This window comes from Melanostigma gelatinosum (genome assembly GCF_949748355.1).
Source record: "Melanostigma gelatinosum genome assembly, chromosome: 14".
In the NCBI taxonomy this organism is placed as follows: domain Eukaryota; kingdom Metazoa; phylum Chordata; class Actinopteri; order Perciformes; family Zoarcidae; genus Melanostigma; species Melanostigma gelatinosum.
In genome coordinates, this window is record NC_136647.1 from 5,270,604 (window position 1) to 5,292,047 (window position 21,444).

Sequence of the window (21,444 nt, forward strand, 5' to 3'; positions counted from 1 at the left end):
TCCGTTAATAAAGCCTGAGTGGGGTTTTGTTTTGTTCATTTCTGCTCTTCCATGATGAATCAATATTTACTGTCATGTTCATGGTGTGTTCTCATGTGGGATTTTGAGGATCACAAAAAAAAAATCGAAATTATGAGAAATAAGTATTTTTTGAAGACTGTTGCATGTAAAAAAAATGTCATAAGTTGTTTTGACAACTGACAAAAGTTGTAGTAATAATAAGAGAATACTTTTAGAAATACGTTTTAATTTTTAAAAAGTTTTGCCTTGAATTTGCAAATGAATCATATGAGATTAAAGTTGGGATTTTAAAATAAACAAAAATAAAAAAATATTTCTGAAAGAAGTATTGTTACAAGATTCAAGTTGTAATTTGGAGGTGCAATTATAAATGGTAAATTATAATGTTCTGATAAAGCCATCATTTTATACAAATTGTCATAATTCTGACAAAAGTCCTGATATTATGAGAAAAGTAATATTACAATAATTAAGTTGTAATATAAATCAGCCATAGTTCATTATTAGTTATGAGATTATTGTATGTAAATTGAGGATAAAATACCTGAATTGATCTGTTGGACTAAAGCTGTGATTCCTTAAAATGAACACAAGGTGGAGGCAGAGCTCTGTTCATAATGAGATGTGGATGCGCTACTCTCACCGTCGAGCTTTTATTAGGGGCGTTTATCACAGCAGGAAACTCAAATATTAGGAGAATAAAAGTGGTGATTATAAAAGAAATTAAATTTTTTTTCAGGAGTCGATATAAAAATCCAGTTAGTCTTGTGATGTGTCATTTTTTTCTTTATCGGTTATACCTAAAGATGAATTACTTTCCTGTTCATTTGTTTAAATCTACAATTTTACTGTTTTATTGACCTTTTTGATACTGAACTCTTATTGGTTTCAGGAAAGAAAGAAACATGAAGTTTTGTGTTGAATCTGCACTTTTCCGGTGATTTGGATGCTTTCTCAAATGTATGAATTGAAATTCAGTTCATTTATGGGGCTCAGTTTTTATAACAGAGTAATTAAATAGTCATAATCGTTGCTGAGGTAAAAAAAAAAACTACATCACCAGATATTGAGATGTCTCGGAAACGTAAAAAAAAAAAAGAAAATCCGCATCAAGCTTTTGTTTTCACACACACACACACACACACATTCCTTCCCTCCAGGTCTTTTATTCTGTTTTAACAAAAATGTCCAGTGTGTAAACATTCGCACCAAAGAGGAAATGAACACATTCCTCAGTCAGCAGCAGGAACTGTGTGTGTGTGTGTGCGTGTGTGCGTGCGTGCGTCCAAAATCAGCAGGACTGGATCAATAAGGCAACTTTATTTGTGGAGCACCTTTCAACAACAAGGCCATTCCACACTGCCTTACATAAGACAGAAATGCATTAGGACCAGATATAAAGGAAACGTCTATGTTTTTAACAAGAGTCAAATAAAATACAGATAACGATGTGTAGAAATAGTTCAAGCGGCTGTAGCTATATATATGTCCAACACTAACACCATGAAATGACAGTGTGTTGTGTGTCTGCACCTCTAGAGAATGATCCGCTGAATCTGCAGCTCCTCTCGGCTTTACAGAGCTTCATTGTGAGTTTCGCTGTTCATCTGTCGGGCCTACGACTTTACTGTTCTGGTTCGCTCTCACAGCGTCATTTTCAAAGAACTATACATCTGCTCAGCAACAAACAGCAGACGGACACAGCCAGAGACCAGCAGGTGAACACAGTGGAGCATTTAGCTGCTAAAGAGACAGTTACTTCCCTCAGGAGTGGGTGGAGACCAAACATGGAGCTCAAAGAGAGCTCATACTGGACTTGCATTCAGGTGATGATATGTACATGTCATGATTTATGATAGTTTATTATTGCATGCTAATAACGGGACAAAGACACTTATCTGAAACAGATTCAAAGGTCCAATAGTTTAGTTTCCTGGAGTGAGAAGGACACTGATGAGACTACAGACTTCTCATGGTGTTCGTCTTAGTTGGGTTCAGTATTTCATGTCATTCGGTGTCCCTCTCTGTCTCTGGTCCGGTTTCTGTGTTGTGGATTACAGAATCACCACAGGGCTCCGTCTCACTGCTTTGGTATGCGAGTTGTGTTTTTCCTGCACAGCCTGACAGACTTTTAACCCTTCGAGACTAATAAAATATTTTCCTTTGAAGCCTCAGCTCTTTGTCTGAGAGTCGATCAGCTGACTGTAAAAAATACTATAGAAATATCAGCTTATTGTTGTTGGTTTTGTAACCGGTTTGTCTCAACGCATAACTATTATCATCACTATTTTACTGTATTGAGGATATAAAAGCAGCCTCCGGTCCAGCAGTGCTGCAGGTTTTAGGACCACAGAGACCTTCAGTAACCGAACCAGAGCCGCTCTGTTCCAACATTCACTGATGTCTCGGAGAGATTTACAGCTCGACATCCACGGCGTTTAGAATGAATCCTCAGTTTGTTTCACCCCCACGGAGTTTTTATTTCTGTTTCCTCACCACAACCCCCACAACTCCCACCGCTCTGCATCAAATTTTGACTTTCCGTATCGAGTTATTGTTTTTTCCTTTCACTCAGACAGAATCAGACCCTGTGTGTGTGTGTGTGTGTGTGTGTGTGTGTGTGTGTGTGTGTGTGTGTGTGTGTGTGTGTGTGTGTGTGTGTGTGTGTGTGTGTGTGTGTGTGTGTGTGTGTGTGTGTGACTGCTGTTGAACGGGCTTAACTCTGAGGAGGTGAGCTTAGAAAGAGAGAATTTAAATGTCGAGATTATATTTCGATCTGCCGTCCATCGATTTATTGCTGAGAATGCATCAAGAAGTAAAATCAGTCTGAAGTAAAGAGGCTGTAATTGCCATAAGGCAAAGGAAGATGGCAGATGGGAAATGAGCCTTTTCTTTTCCCTTTTGTTTGGTGTCCATCTGTCCACCTGTCTGCCTCCTCATTTAGAAACATCCCAGTATAGAAGCTGATCCATAAAATCAATCAATACCCCTCTGCCACGGAGGAGGAGAATGAATCTGTAAAACAAAGAGCGCGCAGTAGCAGGCAGCGAAACCAACACCAGTTTAAAGCCCTTTGTCTGCTTCCCAGCGTTGACTACAAATAACAGCACAAGGGGTGAAGAGATACTTACATAAATAAAAACAGGAAAATTGCCAATGTTGGCGTTCGGTTGGGAACAGGAAACAATCAGAAGTCTCCTGAGTTAAAAGTCTGACGTTTTTGTTGACTCATCACTTTTCAGTATAATAACGTCACCTGACTTCCTGCTTTGCTCACAATAAGTACTACAGCCACGAGAGGACTTCATCAGTGGAAGGTTAACAGATACTGAAAGACCGTCTCCCAAATGAACAAGTTGTTAAGATGTAAATATAAAATAAAAGCTTAAAGCACAGATGTTTAATTCCTCAACAGTTAAGCTTTGAATGTACTTCAGCAACCTCTGACCTTCATAAAGACAGACATTAACGTCTCATTATTATTATTATTATTATTATTATTGTTAAAGGTTCGTCAAAAGGTATTATTAGTCTTTGAAAATCCTCAAATTAAAAGTAATTTCTTTTTCATGTTCAGCCCACACTGACCTAATTCTGAAGGATGTATGGCTCCTCTTTGTGGCGCGTTTGGCGGATTAAGAAGTCACAGATTTTCCAAGTGTTATTTATTCCTCCCTGAAGCTGGTAGCAGAGTCTGTGTAAACTCCAGCCTCCAGCCCTGACAGCCTAATTTGCCCAGTCAGAGGGTCCATTAAGAGGCAGTGCTGAAGCTCGTTAATGAAGCACTTCCACTGCGCGGTATGACGCGGCTCCACTCACTTCCACTCACTGCCATCTGACAGGAGACATCAATATTAGTTCTGAGCAACTTTTTTCAGGTTGTCTTCAACAAGAAGAATCAGTGAAACGGCTATGCTAACTGCAGGCCACCACACACACACACACACACACACACACACACACAAAGTTTAACTTTAGTCTGATCTGTTTGAGGTATTTGGTTATAGTTTTAATACACTTTATTACACAGTGAAGTCCAGTCATTTGTATTCATGTTTAAGCTCCAATACGTTCTTCATCTGGTTATTTGTTTATTTGTCAGGAAAAAACATCAACAGAAAGGAAATCTTGAAAAAACAAAAAGGGTCAGGGGTGACCTCACATGTAAGTAAATCAAACTGAAGATGGATACCAGCATACATGATGGTGGATACACTCAGATAAATTCTATGCAAACTGATTGAGTTTCAGCAGGTCCACCTTGCACTACGTCGCTGTTTGTGCCAATTAAAGCGCCCACCAGCGCCCCCCCCCCCCCCCCCCCCCCCCCCGTCTATTATCCTCCGGCCTCAGTGTTGGAGCTGTGGGAGCAGAGGGGAAGGTATGTGGGCTCAGTGCCAGAGGAGCCTGGGAGAAAAACACTGAGGCTGCCCGTGTGTGGGGTTCAACGCTCTGAGGCAAGGCAGGTTACCCCAGCAACCGGCCACCAGACAAGGGGGGGGGGGGGTGAAAACCTCCAAAATGTCAACTTTTCCAGGAAACGGGAAGAAAAGAAGCTCATTTTCAGTCCATCGTCCACAAGGACTTTAAAAAAAAACACTACAAAGGAGCTTTGAGAGGAATTCTTGAACCATCAGGTCACTGAAATGTTGTTTCACTCTTTTAACTTTTGTCATTATAACACAAATTAAAAAGTACAAATGTCAACCACATGACTTTCAGAATGATGTCTTATCATTTGATTATAACTGTTGACGCATGAATGTGTTGTGGCAGCTGGTAAAGCTCATCTTAATACCTTGTCGTACCGCTGGGTAGCTTGTGATTTCACCAAGGGGTCTATAACGTTTCATCATCATTCATAATAACAACAGTGTTGATCATATTCTATATTATTAAGCTGAATCTGCAAAGTAACTAAAGTTATCATGCAATGAAGTAAAAAGTACAATCTTTGTCTCTGTGATGTAGAAAGTAGCAGAAAATGGAAATACTCAATTCATTAAAGTACAAGCATCTCGAAATTGTACTTAAGTGCAGAAGTCCAACTGAGGCGGAGAAATTCAAAGATTCGACTGATTTAAGTCTGACAATAGAAGATAAACTGAGTCTGAAATGTCCTAAAATGGCCACCATACAGAGGACAATATCTTCTTCTCTCTCTTTTTATTTAAGTGACACGATCGTTCCTCTGACTCCACCCTCAGGACAAACTTTACATCTATTGCAAGGTAAGGACACACACACACACACACACACACACACACAAAGTGTTGTACACACAGTATGTGTGAATGTTTGCTGCTCATTGGTGCTGATGTTCAGCCTCCTGCACAGCACCATCTGTGAAGCGCTCCCTGCTTGGACATCATGAAGCTCTGTAGCTGCTGCAGGAGCTCGTTCCTAATTAGAAGCCAGTCTGTCCTCCAGGAACAAGAAGCTGCAGCCAGACTTCTGGCAACACACGACTGATCGGCTCCTCGGCTCTCTGAGAGGCTGCAGAGAAACTAACGCACCAGGAGACGCACTGATACGTTGCTGCATTCAGAGAGAGTCTTCCTGCCGGAGAAAGAAAAAAGAAACCAGTGCGTTAATATCCCTCTTCAGTCATGGTGTAGAGAAACAATGTATGTTTATTCAAGTATAGCATACGAATTATCTTACTGCACGAAATATAAATACGTTTTACTCAAGTTCTTTGTTGAAGTACAATTCTTTTACGTACTTGTACTTTCACTCCACTACATCTCAGAGTGAAATAATGTACTTTTTTCTCCAGCACATTTACCTGACACTTAAAGTTACTTAATTTTTTTAGTTACTTTTTACATGATGCAGTACTACACTACCAATCACACAGTACGACACTGCTAATGCTCCATTATATAAAGGACCTGAAATTGACATTAACATCAAAACACTCCTCTGTAGGTGAGCTGTCGAACTAAACTAAAGTGTGATGATGAGACTATAGACATGCTGTTTTGTTTCACCTCCTTCGTTCAGGCATTGTGTTCATGTGAGAGGATTTCCTCTGTTTCTCTGTCCGTCCGTTCAGCCCACTTCCCCCAGGCCCGTGCATTCCCAAGGACCTCTTCATCCATCCACCAGATGCCCTCAGACTCTCCCACCAGTCCCGGTCACCTGACTCAAACATCCACCTGCTCACCTGTTTCTCATTCCCCAATGGTTTAAATTAGACAACACATGAACTAAGCATTGGCTTGAAAACGTCAGCTTGCAATAAGTGGAAGATTAATTGGAAACTATCTTTGATAATTTATTGACTAAGTCATTTTTCATGCAAAAAAAACAACACTATCTCCCCAGATGTGAAGATTTGGGGCTTTCCCTGTCTGTTGTGATTGTAAACTGAAGACGTTTTGGACTTATAGTTCAGACCTCACATTCTTCTCCTTTTTTGACATTATACAGACCTCGTTTTGTTTTTATTTTGCATCTGACAGCAGCTGATGTCTTTGTACAGCTGTAGAAGTGAACTTGTCGGCACTAGGACCCATCAGGCTATGAGTTCCGGCGCTAGGACCCCTCGGACATCGTTATGGTCTCTTTGTCTCCACCAGTCAGAGCGCCTCCTCCTCCTCCTCTCTAGTCTCACTCCGTGTCTCTCTCCATCAGCAGCGGTCTGGATGCTTGCAGGGACAGAAACATGGCTGTGAATCTCGGCAAGAACAGACTGGAGCTGCTGACCGCCTACCAGGACGTCATCGACGAGACCTCGGACACCGACTGGTGAGTCCTGCGCCCCGGCACGGCTATCTCCTCTCTCTCTCTCTGCGTTGCTGCTCTCTCGGCGTCCCTCGGGGTTTTCTTATCCGGGGTTGGTGCACGCTGAGGATGCGCAGGGCACACAGTGCAGCATCATCATCATCATCATCATACCCGTAGTGGTGTAAACTATACAGCCCGGGCAGATTCCCCCACTGCTCCACGCGCTGTCAACTCAGTTTGTGTCTTTAGCTCTGCGTAATTACGCGCATTCAGCGGCTGCGAGCCGGAGGAAGCTCTTAAAGCGGTGAAAGTGAGAGTTTTGTATTTTTTTTGGTTATAGATCAGGAGAGCAGCAGGTTTTTCGTGTCTGGACTGAACTGCACTGCAGAGTCGGGGCAATGTGCGCTGCTGCTGTGTAACACCGTGTGCGCACTGGAGAAATAATTGTGCAAGCGGACCGCTTTGTTTCCCCTCAGTCGGGACCAGGTTTACTCGCAGCCAGCTGGAAGCAATTTCAGGCTTTTATGCAACGCGATGCAGCAGCGCATGCGTGTGTGTGTGAGTGTGTTCGTGTGTGTTTGTGTGTGTGTGTGAGGCTTCAGCATGGGTAAACGGGCCTGGTCCAGAGATACTGATGAGCCCCTGCATCCCCAATCGAGGGGCGAGGCCGGGAGGGGGTTGGGTGGGGGGGGCTTCCATCATCACTCTTTGTGGCCTTTTCCTCACTTGGAAATAGTGCACGAGGTGGCAAGCACATAGCATGCTGAAATATAGAACGTGGAAGTGAAACCACTGCGCTCAAACCGCATTGTATTCGGCTTTAAAGTTCTCATGAAGCAAGGTTTTTGAAAACGAGTACTAGAAATGTGGAAATGCACAAGTGGGAATTTTCTTTGAATTCCAGACAAGGTCGGATCATAAACCCGCAAAAGAACATTTTGTCCCAAGTCTTCAAATATAGAAATCAAACTATTTTCAGTGGAAAGTTGTTTTTGATAAATTCTCTTTTATGCATTGGTAGAAAAAACACAAGATGCACCTTTTAGAATTAGAGACATAAAAAACACAATGTGACCATGTAAGGGCCAAGAATTTACATCCACACTGAAGGAACAAAATTCAAACATGGTTTCAAAGCAAAATTAAAACACTTGAATGAAAGTGATGCTAAAAGAAAAAAAGGAAGTCCGTGAATGTAAGTCCAACACTATCTCTCTTTTAGCTCTGTTTTTGGTCTCCACCAACTCCTGAGGGAAATATCTCTTTCCTGTCTTGATTTCCGCTCATTACATGCATACGGCCTACGGTAATAGAAGTACTTAGTTCGGTTTATGTAAATAGGTGAACCCATTCTTTTGTAGGTATGGCCGAGTTGACTTGAGCTGCAGATTCAGCTGTTCATCTTTTAGGTTCCCGTTTCACATTGTGACTTGTTGTCATCTCTTTATTTTAAAAGGATGCTTTTGATTTAAGTGGTGTCATTGAATTCACAGGCCGCTCACAACAGTCGCCACTAAGTTCCAAATCACTGCAGGTCGGGCAGTGTTTCAGCTCAGATTACAGATCCTGTTTTTGAGTTGTTGGGAGAAATGTGAACCTGTGCCATCTGTTGCCGGCCATTAGTCTAAATGAGGTCAGATTGACTTGAAAACACACGCAGTGGTTCTGCTTTCAGTTTGTAGCCTCCGTGGTTTTGGTTCCACATTTTGTTCTTGGTTTGGACCAAGAACAAACTTCTGTTGCAACCCTGTAAATAAACAATGAATACAATATCCAATGCTTTGGGGATTCGAATGTATCACATATTTGGGATGCACTCCCCTGTAGTTGGAGATTGGGAGTGAAATAACATTGTGTATTCGGGGAATTGAACAAATACCTTTGAAAGCTGCAACACCACGTTTAGGGTCATTATAACAAATCAAGGCAGGATGGGAGGTTTGTCATGCTGGACAGTGAAAGCTTTGGATACCAGCGCCAGTATATGAAATACTGTTAACAATACAAAACCCCCTTTTTTTGATGCCAATATTAGATGTAACAAAATAGGACAATTGTTGTTGCAATTGACCAAATATATGATTTTAAATGAGGCAAAGTCTGATCAAAGAAGAAGTAAACTTTACCACTTTTTGCTCGGTACTCAAAAAGTATTGCGGTTGGATACCTGGCCCTCTGGAAACACCTCTGTATCACTCTCATGGCTTCGTTTTGGGGTTGTTTATTGACTACAGTCAATCATGTGAGATGTTATTCACACATCGACTGACAAAGTCTAATTTCTATCTCTTCCTGAGGTCACAACAGTCTGGCACTGAGCTCTAAAAAAAGATGGAAAGACGTCATTGTTAACTGCTTGTTAAGTTGTTGATCCAGACAGGAAATTATGCCCCCCCCCCCCCCCTTCACTCAGACTCTCCTTCCTCCAAGCTCTGGCATCACAATGTTTGCGTGTCACCCCGTCCTGTTAATGCGAGTGACAGCTGCCAACGATCAACCCACAGGTTAATGTTTGTCCTCTCAACTGTTTGCTTGCTCTGTGGGATGATCTGGTGCAGCAGAGAGACGACGCGGAGGGCCGCAGGCCTGCCCCCGTTTTTTCACACTTGATGAGATTTGAACAAAGGCAGAGACTTCTAAACGCCACTGACCCCAAACAACACGGGACACCCTCCACCCCCCTCTGTCCGAATAATGACACACCCATCTACCCGTCGAAGATCCTTCTTGAAGCTAAATAAGGGCAGTAGCAGTCTGGCTTCATGGGTCTGGTGTTTGTGTGCACATTAATGTAAAAAACAATCAACCAATCGGAGCTGTTTAAGGTTGCATTGAGGATTACCTTCCTGCATAGCTTATAAAGAATAATGATGTATATTAGGCAGCAACAAAAACTGTTTAATGCTCCTAACAGCTTCCATGTCGCCTTTAAAATGGCCGTGGGATACTTTTCACGATTTTATAGACCAAACAATACAAGGAGAAAATTATCGAGAAGAGAAATTGAAAATTCAAGTAGATATCCGTTGCAGCAAGAAACACAATTTTATTTCTATCATCAGGCTACTGCAGTAGTTACTGAAATAGTTCGAGCTTCAAAATGTTTGGATTTTGCTGATTGTTTTTCTCCAGTTACCGTGAACCCAATCTTTCTGGGGTTTGGACCATTGGTTGGACAAAACAAGCACTTTGGTAAATTGAAATGACATTTCTTTGCACTATTTTAATCGGCAGACTATGATGGAAATAATCTTAAATTTTTGGCGTGAACTGGATTTAAATTAAATTCCCCACAAATTGAGTGGTCTTTTGGTGTCCGGTGTACATTCCTTTAGGCTTGTTTTTTTTTCTCTTCATCTTCGCCGTCCTCTTCATCTTCATTACCTGCTACGTCGTCTTTATCTTGTAAAGGTTTGATTCGTGTCTCCGGCTCTTTTTGTGTCAGCATTGGAATCAATCAGGAAGGTGTGTTTTTCTCTTTTTATTCCTGGAACACAAAGCTGTAGCGGTTTATTCATCAACTACATCCTCACATAATGTGTGTCCCTGTGAACGGGCCTTATCTCCCAGCCTGGCATCCTCCTGCAGCTTGTGTCTCAGCTCTCAGAGGAGAGCGATGCAGAGAAGGACTTTATTAAAATGATGCTAGTTCTCGGGGCTGGGAGAGAATCCCGTATGAGAATGTATCGCTTTTCAATCACATCATATCGTGATGAAATCATATATCGTGGTACACGATTACGTCGTCTTGATGATAACAAGCATACCAACACAAATGTCATTGTTTTGCTCTAAAGTTGTTAATTAAATGACAAAACACTCTGCACTTTTCATGTACTGAGTACAACCCTGCCGTGACTTGTTCTTATACATCATGTGATCTAAACCACTAGCAGTGCAGCAGCCGGACTCTACGGATGGCAGTGTTGGTCGGTCTAACACGTTGGTCCAGACTGACATACCTCAACAGTTATGGGATGGATTATCATGACATTTTGTACAGACATTCCTAGTTCCTAGAGAAGTAATCATCACATTTGCATTGTCTACGTTTTTTTAAGAGCATATCCGGCACTCAAGCTATATGCTTTCTGCAAGAGGAGCTTGTTTACCCTCTTTGACCTCATGTCATGTGGTGAACAATGTCCTGTGGCAGCAGGAAGCATTTAGACATCAACATTTGGTTGCATAGGGACTTCAAGGCTGGTGGAAAGGACTTAACTCAGCAGTCCTACAACTTTTATTTTAGGTTTTTAGCAAATTGATTTGTGTTAACGGACGGCGATGTGCATATTCGTATTCAATGTATGAAGGCGTGTTATTGCTAACCTGCTTTCAAATGCTGCTGTATTCAAAGTGAGAATATCAGCTTGGAGATCTGAGAGCTGGAACAAGATGGGATCGACGTTTACGGCGTGTTCTCATAATTTCATCCAGCGCCTGAAGGACGAAGAGAAGACCGTCGGCTCTCCAACCACAAATGTCAGACTGTAGCGAAGGTGACGTTGTGAAAACAGGGCAGTGAGTGATTCAGGGTTATCCAATATCAAACAGTCCGCAGACGTTCAGGAATGCTGATCGGCCCGAGGCTGCTGTCATATGACCCTTTGACCCCCTCCAGCTGTTTGGGGAGGCCATTACCTGACGAGTCACCTCTGGCAGCTTGACAAAAGAAGAAACTGGTGGTAAGAGGAGCCGAGCAGGAGGGTCGGCGGACTCTGAGTCATGTTTCATTAATTGCAGCTCTCAGACAGAGAACCGTCAGGTCTGACGCAGTTGTTCTTTTTATGAATTTTCTCTCGTTGCTCACATTTTTCTACTTGGCTATTCATTTATACATGTTTTTTTATTTACCGCTGAAAGGTTTCTGTTCAGACTGATGGGTTCAAGGTTGGTTATTCAATGCAGCACTAAGGAGGTCAAGTGAACAACAAAACAGTGCTGTAAAAAAACAGCTACAAGCCACGCACCTTGGCACTCTGGGCTCGTGGTGTCCTTTGGTGGTGGATTTACTTAGACAGGTAACAAAGGAAAGGAAAAACTTGAATAAATGAGTGTATAAATCTTCCAAACAAGGCCTGACTGAATGGTTTGATGATAAAAGATAATGTGACTCATTTATCATCAAGCTATTCAATTCAATTCAATTTATTTTTGTACAGCCCAAAATCACAAATTACAAATTTGCCTCAGAGGGCTTTACAATATGTACACATTTGACATCCTCTTGTCCCGGAACCCTCACATCAGAACAGGAAAAACTCCCCAAAAAAACCCTTTAACGGGGAGGAAAGAGGAAGAAACCTGTGGGAGAGCAATAGAGGAGGGAAGCTATGGTATTTACAAGTCCATTGGTTCCCTCGCTCACCTACGGTCATGACCTTTTGGGTTGTGACCGAAAGAATGAGATCGCCGCTACAAGCGGCCTAAATGAGCTTCCTCTTGTTGGATTGCTGGGCTCAGCCTAAGAAGGAAGGGCGTTCAGACATCTGGTGGGAGCTCGGAGTAGAGATGCGGCTCCCTTGCGTCTAAAGGGGCCAGCTGAGGTGGTTTCGGCTATCTGATCGGGATGCCTTCTGGGCGCCTCCCCCGAGAGGTTTTCTGGGCATTCCCAACTGGTAAGCGGCCCGGGGGTAGACCTAGAACACGCTTGATACATCTCATCTTGCCTCGGAACAACTCTTAGTCCCCCAGGAAGGGAAGTCTGGAATCCCCTGCTACGCCTGCTGCCCCGGCGGCGGATTAGTGGAAGATAATGGATGGATGAAAATTGGATGTCATTGGCCCAGATAGCGTATTTTATTCGACCAACAGTACAAAAGCGTACAAATATGACATTATTGTACCTTTTTATCAATGACAAAGAAAAGCATCAACTTCTGAGAACTGGGACTTTGGGATATTTTTTATAAATATACCATTTATCGACTAATTGATTAATCTGCGATTCGTAACAGCGCTAGCATCAAATGATGAGGGAACATGTGACCCAACTCCAGTCACATGATATTTTTATTAGCTTGCAGGTGGCTGGAGCGTGTTGTATTTGTGTGCTTTCATGAATCAAACATGCATGCATACGTTTAAAAACGGATAAAATAATCTGACTGTACTGTTCACTGTATGTGAATGTTGTGGAGTAAAATCTTCCCTGTTGGATTCACATTGAAACCCCTCAGCCTCCTGTCATCGATTGTTTCGTCTGGCTGTTAGACTTGTTGGAGCCAGTGAGAGACGAAGCATATTATTAATGGATCCTCAACGTTTTCCAATCGGCTTCATATTTCTTACGACCGTTTCTTCTCAAGTCTGTCAGGAAGTATGTTCAGACGGCTCCAAATTTAACCTTTTGACTTCTTGTAGGTGTTGAGGACATCAGCCAGAAGCTTACAACTTACTTAACTTCTGTTTTTCCTTCTGCTCTTAGCAGGTATTAAAACCATATGAAGTACGTTTCCTGCTCTCTCTGCACTCTCCTCAGATTAATATAGAACAGGGTCAGTCGTACAACATGCAAAGCAGACTCTTACCTTCGTCATGGCTGCTTTGTCAAAAACAGTTGGACGTCGTCTCCCTGGACAATTCATCTCCTGTCCATTTTACATTGATAGCTCCTGCATTTGCATGAGCAAACGTACGTTCAGTCAGAAAATGGCAGCTCCATGGCCAGTTTTGTTCCTTTATTTTGATCTAGAAAGATTCCGATTTTTGTTTAATTCCGTAATAAACCCTTTTTAAAACTATTTCGACATGGAAATTACATAACTGAAATGATGACCCAGTTGTTTGACCTCATGAAAGGGACATTAGGGAAACAAATCCATGCTACATGTTTGACAGATAAGGATATTCCTCGTTGTATTGATCGGTCGCTCTTCTTCCCTCCCCTTTCTCCGCCTCCTCTTCCTATCTTATTTTCTACTACTTTTAACGATTGACCAGTCTTTTCAAATCAATTTTTCTCTATTTACCTCGTCTTCTTTCCCTCCCTCTTCTAGCATCTATACATCTATATTTAGGAGACGGTGGTTCAAACACATCTGTAGTTTTTTAATGCAGAGTTTGCTAACTGACACAACAAGTTCCCACGCTAGCCTGTTCCCAGTTTGCTAGCCTGTTAGCCGTTAGCACACCAGATACAGCCTCTCTCTTCCTCCTGTCCTCCTGTGCGGCTTACTTCTCTCCATCTCATCTTTCTCCATCACCTCCATCTTCTCTTCTTGCTGGCACAGCTCCATAATTGGGTCGTAACCTTCAGTAAATGTCCCAGAGACATGGGAGATTTCGGGTCGGACGGCGGGCGTGTCGGGCCGAGGTCAGCGTCATGATGAGGAGGGTGACGTTACGCTGCAGTCCAGACGATGAAGCCAGCAAATCAAAACCAGACACGCCTCAGGCCTCACAGGGATACTTTTTAAAGGCTCATTCCGAACTTTTCCCCAGAAGAAATGAATAAATAAATCCTTATTTACTCACTAAACACGCTCCTACCACTTACCACCTGACACAAACATGCCTGTGGCTAATCCAATCTGGTCCTGCAGAAGAAACTGGCCCGGGTGCTCGGCCTCCTCCTGGATCTGCAGGTTTATCAAAGGGTCCTCCTGCTGCTGTTTCCAGTACAGAGACAAACACTTAGCTGAGATGATGAATTCAGTGTCAGGATGACTCACCCAAGGTGGATTTGGTGGTAACTCCCTCCTGATGCAACGCATAATCTGCCTTTATTGTACAATATGGAGCTCTGTACAGATGCAGCTGCTGGGTGGTGCAGAAACCTGGACTGAAGATACATTTGTTTTTAATCCAGAGCTTGTTAACTGAGTCTCTCGTGTCACTTTTACATCTGGGAGTAGGAGGGTCTCCACTCAGATTAAACTCTGCTCTGATTTAGGGGAATGCATTTGGATGTTTTCAAAGGGCTGTTGCTCCACGGAGATGAAGATAATATTCATTCAATTGTTTTGGTGAAACTTACGGTGAGTATCAGGACCTCCCTGCTGATCTGCTCTCCTCACTGACTACAGACTCTCTTATGATCCTCCCTTCTCATTGCATGACATTGATATGGTCTGTGTGTGTTGATGAGGCCTTACAAACATGCATTTCTTCCGCTTTAAACATTTGCGAAACCATATATTTGAAAACATTTTGTATGTCCGTGTTTGCTAACTAGCAGTCTTCTTCCTTATCTTAGCTGGTTCATTGCTATAATGTTACTCCAGCAGCTGTCTGATATTCACTCCATAAAACTGTGCATCTTGTGCTACAAATGATGATCAGTTTCATTCGCAATGAATCGATTGGTCTTTCTTTTAAACCATTCATCTAGAAAATCTGAGAAAATCTGAAAAAAACATTTTTTTCCCCCAGAACTCAAAATGGCGTCTTTGAATTGTTTGTTTTCCTCGAACAACAGTCCAAACCCAAAGAGATTCAGTTTACAGAGATACGAAACAAAGAAATGTGGCATATCCTCTTCGTGGAGGATCTGGAATCTGTAAATGTGATGATCTTTAGCTTGCTAAATGAATAATTTGTCATTAAAATGTTCGTTTTTGGTCACTGGACTGTACCAATTAGTTAACTGTGACTCCATCAGGAGGAGAGATGTTTCATATGAAGATGAGTGTCAGTGAGGTTTTTCTGCTCAAGCCTGCTCAATAAGGTTTTTCTTTTGATGGAAAACAAAGGAAGATGTCACAAACTCTGGGGCTGAGGGAGTGAAGGTACAACCTTTTTTAACACATTTAACACAGGAGGTGAATGTCAGGAAAAATGTACAACAGCCGGTTGAGCCAAAAGCCAGCTTTTGTTCAATGAACAGTCCACTTAAAGTGCACATGTAGTCAGGCCGAGTGTCAGGCTGTCAAAGGTTCTGAGTTCAAAAAGGGAGCGTTGCAGTTTGCAGCCTCGAAGCTTTTTCTAAATACTTTTTTTTTCCCATCTCTGTGTGAGTGTGAATCATTTGCACTCTGCACTCTCAGTTTCACAGCACGAGGGAGAGGAGGAGGAGGAGGAGAAGAAGAAGAGGGAGATCAAATTGGCCAGAAAAGAGAAGTCAGTCAGCTGTTATTTTTAGCTTTGCTTTCACACATTTTACATTTACAACCAGAGTACAGGACTCATCGCTTTATGCAGAAAGAGAAAGCGTTCAGAAATAATGACGTGATTTCTCTATTTTATTTTGATGTGTTGATATCCTCTTTAAAGAACATACAGCAGGTATTCTACAGACCGCATTTAGCGCCGCTTTAAACAAGCGGTGCCGTGGTTTAAGCCTCCCAAGGACAACGAGAGACTCTCTGCTTCCTCTGTACGTGAGACAAGGAGCCAATATGGGGCTTTTCCTCAGTGCAATGAAATGTGTTTCGAGTCCACGGGAGGCAGAAACTACAAAGACGACTGTCAAATGATTTAAGTGTCACAAGAACTCGACAATCTTAATCTGACGTCCAATTCAATTCGATCCAAAGACATTTGACATGTTTTCACGTCATTCCTGTGCGCGTGGGGTCAGCAGGAAGTCGTCTGGAGGACTCTAATGAGCACGCTGTGTGGACCCAAATACACGTAGGAAGCCTGAAACAGGTTTTCAGCATCCAGCGGGCAACTTTGATTGGAATGAATGTGACGCCATCTTGGAACACAGCTCAGCTCTTGTGATGGAGCCGTGCTGCAGTTACAAAACAGCTGAAAGAATGTGTCTTGTCCTGGAATAGTGGCAAATATACGTTTATTGTAATATTTCATATAAATAAGCTGAATTGAGTTGTAAAAGATCCTGATCGCCGCAGTCCGGTCAAATGGCACTTTTCTTTGGAGTTCTCCGTGGAAAAATAAATCGGCTGAGTCTCATTTCGATGAACAGGCCGTTCAAGTTAATTGAGGCATCTGCCAAGTGGAGTACAAATACATGTTCATGTACACACTGCAGTCAAACATGATGCTAGTTGGACAGAAAAAGCAATACTTTTACTGCAGAATGAATTCTCCCACGCTGAGTTTTAGCTGCGAGCTTGAAGAACACCCGATGCAGATACTGACTGTGCCGACCGAGCAGCAAGCGTTGAGATGATTACCTGATCGAATGCCTGGTTAGGCATTAGGGTTTCAGCTGTTAACCCTGCCTCCCAAAACTCTTGTGCATTTATTACATTTTAAAAAGTGTTGCAGATGATTCAGCGATGTGATTCCGCAGCCGTTTCGCTGTTCAGTGTTTTTAGAAGCGGTGTCATTCAAAAATGTATCGTAGAGCCTTCAAACGAGAAGCTTCTGATTCATCCACGGCCTCGACCGTCCACAGTGAGAACAGAGAAAATTGATGGATGACTTTGCGAGGTGAAGGAAAGCTGTTTGTTTCAAGGATTCTGAAGCCTTTGACACTCTCTGATCGTCAGCCTTTGACGAGACTCAAGGCTGTCGGTGATTAAACCACTGAAACAAGCTGGAAAAGACTGAAGCTTGTGTGTGTGGGTGTGTGTGGGTGGGTGGGTGGTTGAATTCTTGGCTGTTGCTCTCTTTCAGTGTTCTCAGGTCAAAAAGCAAACGAGAGTGTTTGTAATGCCACATGTAGGCCGCTGTGTCCTCTGCTCTCTTAAGGACTGGATTTGGCTGCTCTATGTTCACATCCACACCAACAATGCCATCATTATGGGATCAAAGCAGTACGACGGAGCCCGTTAAAACACAATTATTTAATGTATGCTCGTCGGCGAACACAATCGCAGTTGGCGTGTTTTAGCCTTGTATACACTTTAATCCACACACGGCCGGCGGAAGAAGTAGACAGACCTTTTAGTAACAGTAGTAATACCACAAAGTAAACAGCAGATATAGTAGATTTAGTTTGGTTATTGTTGATGCTATAGTTGAGTGTAAAGACGGGAAACACCGGCAGACAGTTGGTGGGGGTCACATATGAGAGTCCGCTGAACAGTTTCCTTAATCAGTGTCGTTATAAAATTCAGTGTTAGATATTCATACATTATTCAATCATGGCGGGCCGCTGACATACTTTAATTTTCTGCTACAGCGAACCCTGGCTCAAGTTACCTTTACAAAAAAGGTTTAAATTCTCTCCTCGTTCCTCCTTCAGATGGTTTCGAGGGCCAAGCCGTCCTCTACTCTCCACACCAGTTGATGGAAACGCGCATAATTCGCATTTATTTTTAAAAGGACATTTCAAAAGTTCCCTTCATATCCTGTTAGCAGCTTTACAGTCCGGTGCCTGCCTTCATTGATCTATTTCCTCATGTTTCTAGTACATAGAAGTACCTGAAGCTAACCTCGTCCTATGTTGAAATACTGGTGGCAGTTTTGCCTCTGGGAGACTTAATGCCATTTAGTCTGTTGTTTTATTGAATAAAAAGCCATCAGAGCTGAAGCCGCTGCTGCCGGTCGGCGCTCTGGCTGGATTCAGATTGGAAGTCAATGTTGTTGAGTCTCTTTTTGCCTGTGAGCGGGGCTCTTTATCTGACCTCTGGACTGGAACGTAATGGCTTTTTAAACCAGTTACCCTCTGTACAAAGTGGACTTTAGGCCGTAACTGTAGTTGGCGATGTTCACCTCTGCGGTATCTCCTGTTTGATGAGGATTCATCAATCTTAATCTCGCACCACAGAGTTTAAGCCGAACAGAAAACCGTATTTGTCATGTATACTTGTTGAGAGCAGGCAGTCTCCGTCTCAGTAGAGCGGCTTTTATTTCAGCTACAGTTCCTCTTCATCACTCCTCATCATTTCTACTTTCCCCTGTCATTCCCAGTATCATCTGTCGCCCCCCCGCACTTGGGATTTTTCTTTTTAAACTCTACCCTCCCTGTACTTTTTTTTTTGTCCAGACCCTTTCTTCATTTCTGCCTTTTCAGAGAGCTGACTCCTACCTGTATTTTTTTGGAAACGTGTTTTTTGTTACTCCCTCGCTGTCAACGTATCCCATCATGCTGCTCTGTTCCGTTCAAACGGAACCTTCTGATGCTAAAGCAGTCGAGACTCACAGTTCATCCCCCGCTATCGCTTTGTAAACAATGGACGGAGGGACGGAGGTCAGTGTTTGTCCGCTGTGGACCTCTGAGTCACTCTGACACTGCCTGGGACTGTGTGTGTGTGTGTGTGTGTGTGTGTGTGTGTGTGTGTGTGTGTGTGTGTGTGTGTGTGTGTGTGTGTGTGTGTGTGTGTGTGTGTGTGTGTGTGTGTGTGTGTGTGTGTGTGTGTGTGTGTGTGTGTGTGTGTGTGTGTGTGTGTGTGTGTGAATCACTCTTATCTCTGTGTTTGATTGTTCTGTGTTTAGTGTGAGAGCTGATGAGTGGGTACGATGACAGCAATGTCACGAAACAAACGTACTTTGCAGTATATTTGCAGATGAATGTAGAATCCAGCAGTGTTGGAATGTAACAAAGTACATTTTACTTGAGTACTGTACATTTCAGGTCCTTGTACTTAAACTGAGTGCTACTTTCTACTTGCACTCCAGTACATCTCAGTGGTAGTTAATTGTACTTCATACAGGGTTACATGTGTCTGACAGCTGAAGTTATTTGACAGATTACAGTTTTTCATCCCCTTCCTGTCCCGTGAAAAACAGGAATGTGTTGATGTTGAATGTTTGTGATAAACTGACGGATGAAGTTGTCTTTTATGCGTCTTTTGGATCAGCTGGAAAATGTATCATTACAAAGCTGGAAACAGCTGTTTTTCTGAGGTCATGACAACATATGATGATTGTATAAGACATGAAGCATTGCTGTAGATTAAACTACCCGATACTGTCGTGTCAAAAGGAGTTAAAATTAGAACAACTTCAAACATCTACAGCAGTAAAATGAAACATACACATTAATGCAGCAGACATATTATTCCAGAAACATTATATACAACATCTTCTTTAAACCGGATTGAATTTGGACGACGAGTGAACTTCTTTATGAATGTCTCGATTATCACACGACCACTGTTCTAACGGCACATCGATGACTGTATTTCAATGTGAAGTGGCTTCTGAACACGTTGATGAGTCAAAGGAGAAAGAGCTGAAAGCAGAACTGCAGACAGCAGCAGCAGGCAGAGGGGATGGGGGATGGGCGAGGGGAGATTCAGAGGGAGCTGATGAGGATTTGGAAAGGGATAGAAACTGAAACTAGCTAAAGAGGTCAATAAAGGGGGGGGGGGTGTAAATACGGCAGCACTGTTGACAAGAGGCCAAACCAGACTTACTGGGTGTGTGTGATCCTATTAGGGTCATTTACATTACAAAAACACATTTCAAGACTCATAATGTCACGTGAGGTGTGTTGTCACCATGGAGCGGGTTTTCTAACGATCCCCCCTCGGCTGCAACGATCAGCAACCTGTTGAGAGAATTTCACTGCAAAAAGAAGAAAAAGTTGAGAAGTCTAAACAATATTTTACAGGATTACGGGAAGAACGTTTAATTTGGCGAGGCTCGAGGCTCGACTCTCCGTGAAAAATCCACACAGCTGGGAATTGTTCCTCCACTTCCACTCGCTGATTTAAGAGTTTCAACAATTCGCTGAGGCCACTTAGCAGCTGGGATAGCTCGACACTGAAGGCCAGGGCAGGCCCACACACACACACACACACACACACACACACACACACACACACACACACACACACACACACACACACACACACACACACACACACACACACACACACACACACACACGTCTCTACAGCTGTCCAATTTGGTCCAAGTAACAATGAAATTAAGTGGTTTCAGAGCAACAGTACACAGCCACCATTCAAGCCAACAGTATCACTTTAAAGCAGACTCTTTCTGGTTTCGACCTCATGCAGGAGAAGAAGAAGCTGCAGGTTAAATGAAGTATTCCATATACACGGTTAACTACCACAGAAGGGCTTTACTGTGAACCCTCCGACTCCACTGTGAAGCCCCAGCGGAGCTGAAGCAGTTCAAATTACTCTGAACTCCTCCAGCTCCATGCGGGAGAGACAGCCGGGTAACGTTTCTCATGTACAGACAATACATTCCTCTCGACTGTCCTGCAGCTTCCAGGCTTCTCCAGAGCTGCAGAGTAGACTGACCCATTTCTTTTGTTTTTTATTATCCAGCCAAAAGACAAGAAAAAAAGAGTCTCACAGGACAGAAAAGTGAACATCACCACGATGCAGTCCTTGAGCCAGACTAGGAAATCCCAGTCTAATCTTCACAGCCAGGGCTGGAAGGTTTTAGGAGATTGTCAGAGCGAGCCTGGCAAAGTTATTTGGCCGTTAAACCCTCCAAACCAAATCCACTGGTCCCCGAATTCCTCCCCAAAGACGAGAGGGCTTGTAGGCTTTTACGATTACTGGGGGGTTTAAAGGGATCCCAAAATACATATTGGGACATTTTACAGTTTGAACATGTTTTTCTAATGGCCGATCAGTAATAAAACCAACACAATAATGAATGAGACATTCGATGAGTTCGTGTACTTTACGATCCTAAATGGATGGATGGACTTTATAACCTGCATGCAGTGTATCTACAGTGAAGGTGGTGGTTACTGGTGATTGTTGTAATCAACAGGAATGATGACTTTTTGGTCCATTTTTGATAAATGATGAATGATCAGAATCGGGTTCATTGCTTAGTAGGTTTTCACATACAATGAATTGATATTTCATTGCGTAATGGTCCCAATAAACATAAATAACAAGAGAAACA

General features: G+C 42.7%; 1 protein-coding gene across 4 annotated transcripts in view; it reads left to right on the forward strand.

Moving 5' to 3' along the window:
* Positions 1-6,652: 6,652 nt before the first annotated feature.
* The window catches only part of dbn1 (drebrin 1), a 74,997-nt gene continuing 60,205 nt past the window's right edge, over positions 6,653-21,444 (forward strand). For all 4 annotated transcript variants that reach the window (XM_079283149.1, XM_079283150.1, XM_079283151.1 and 1 more), the window contains exon 1: positions 6,653-6,774. In XM_079283149.1, the coding sequence (XP_079139275.1) occupies positions 6,692-6,774 (83 nt within the window). In that variant the 5' untranslated portion in view covers positions 6,653-6,691. The remainder of the gene's footprint in view (positions 6,775-21,444) is intronic.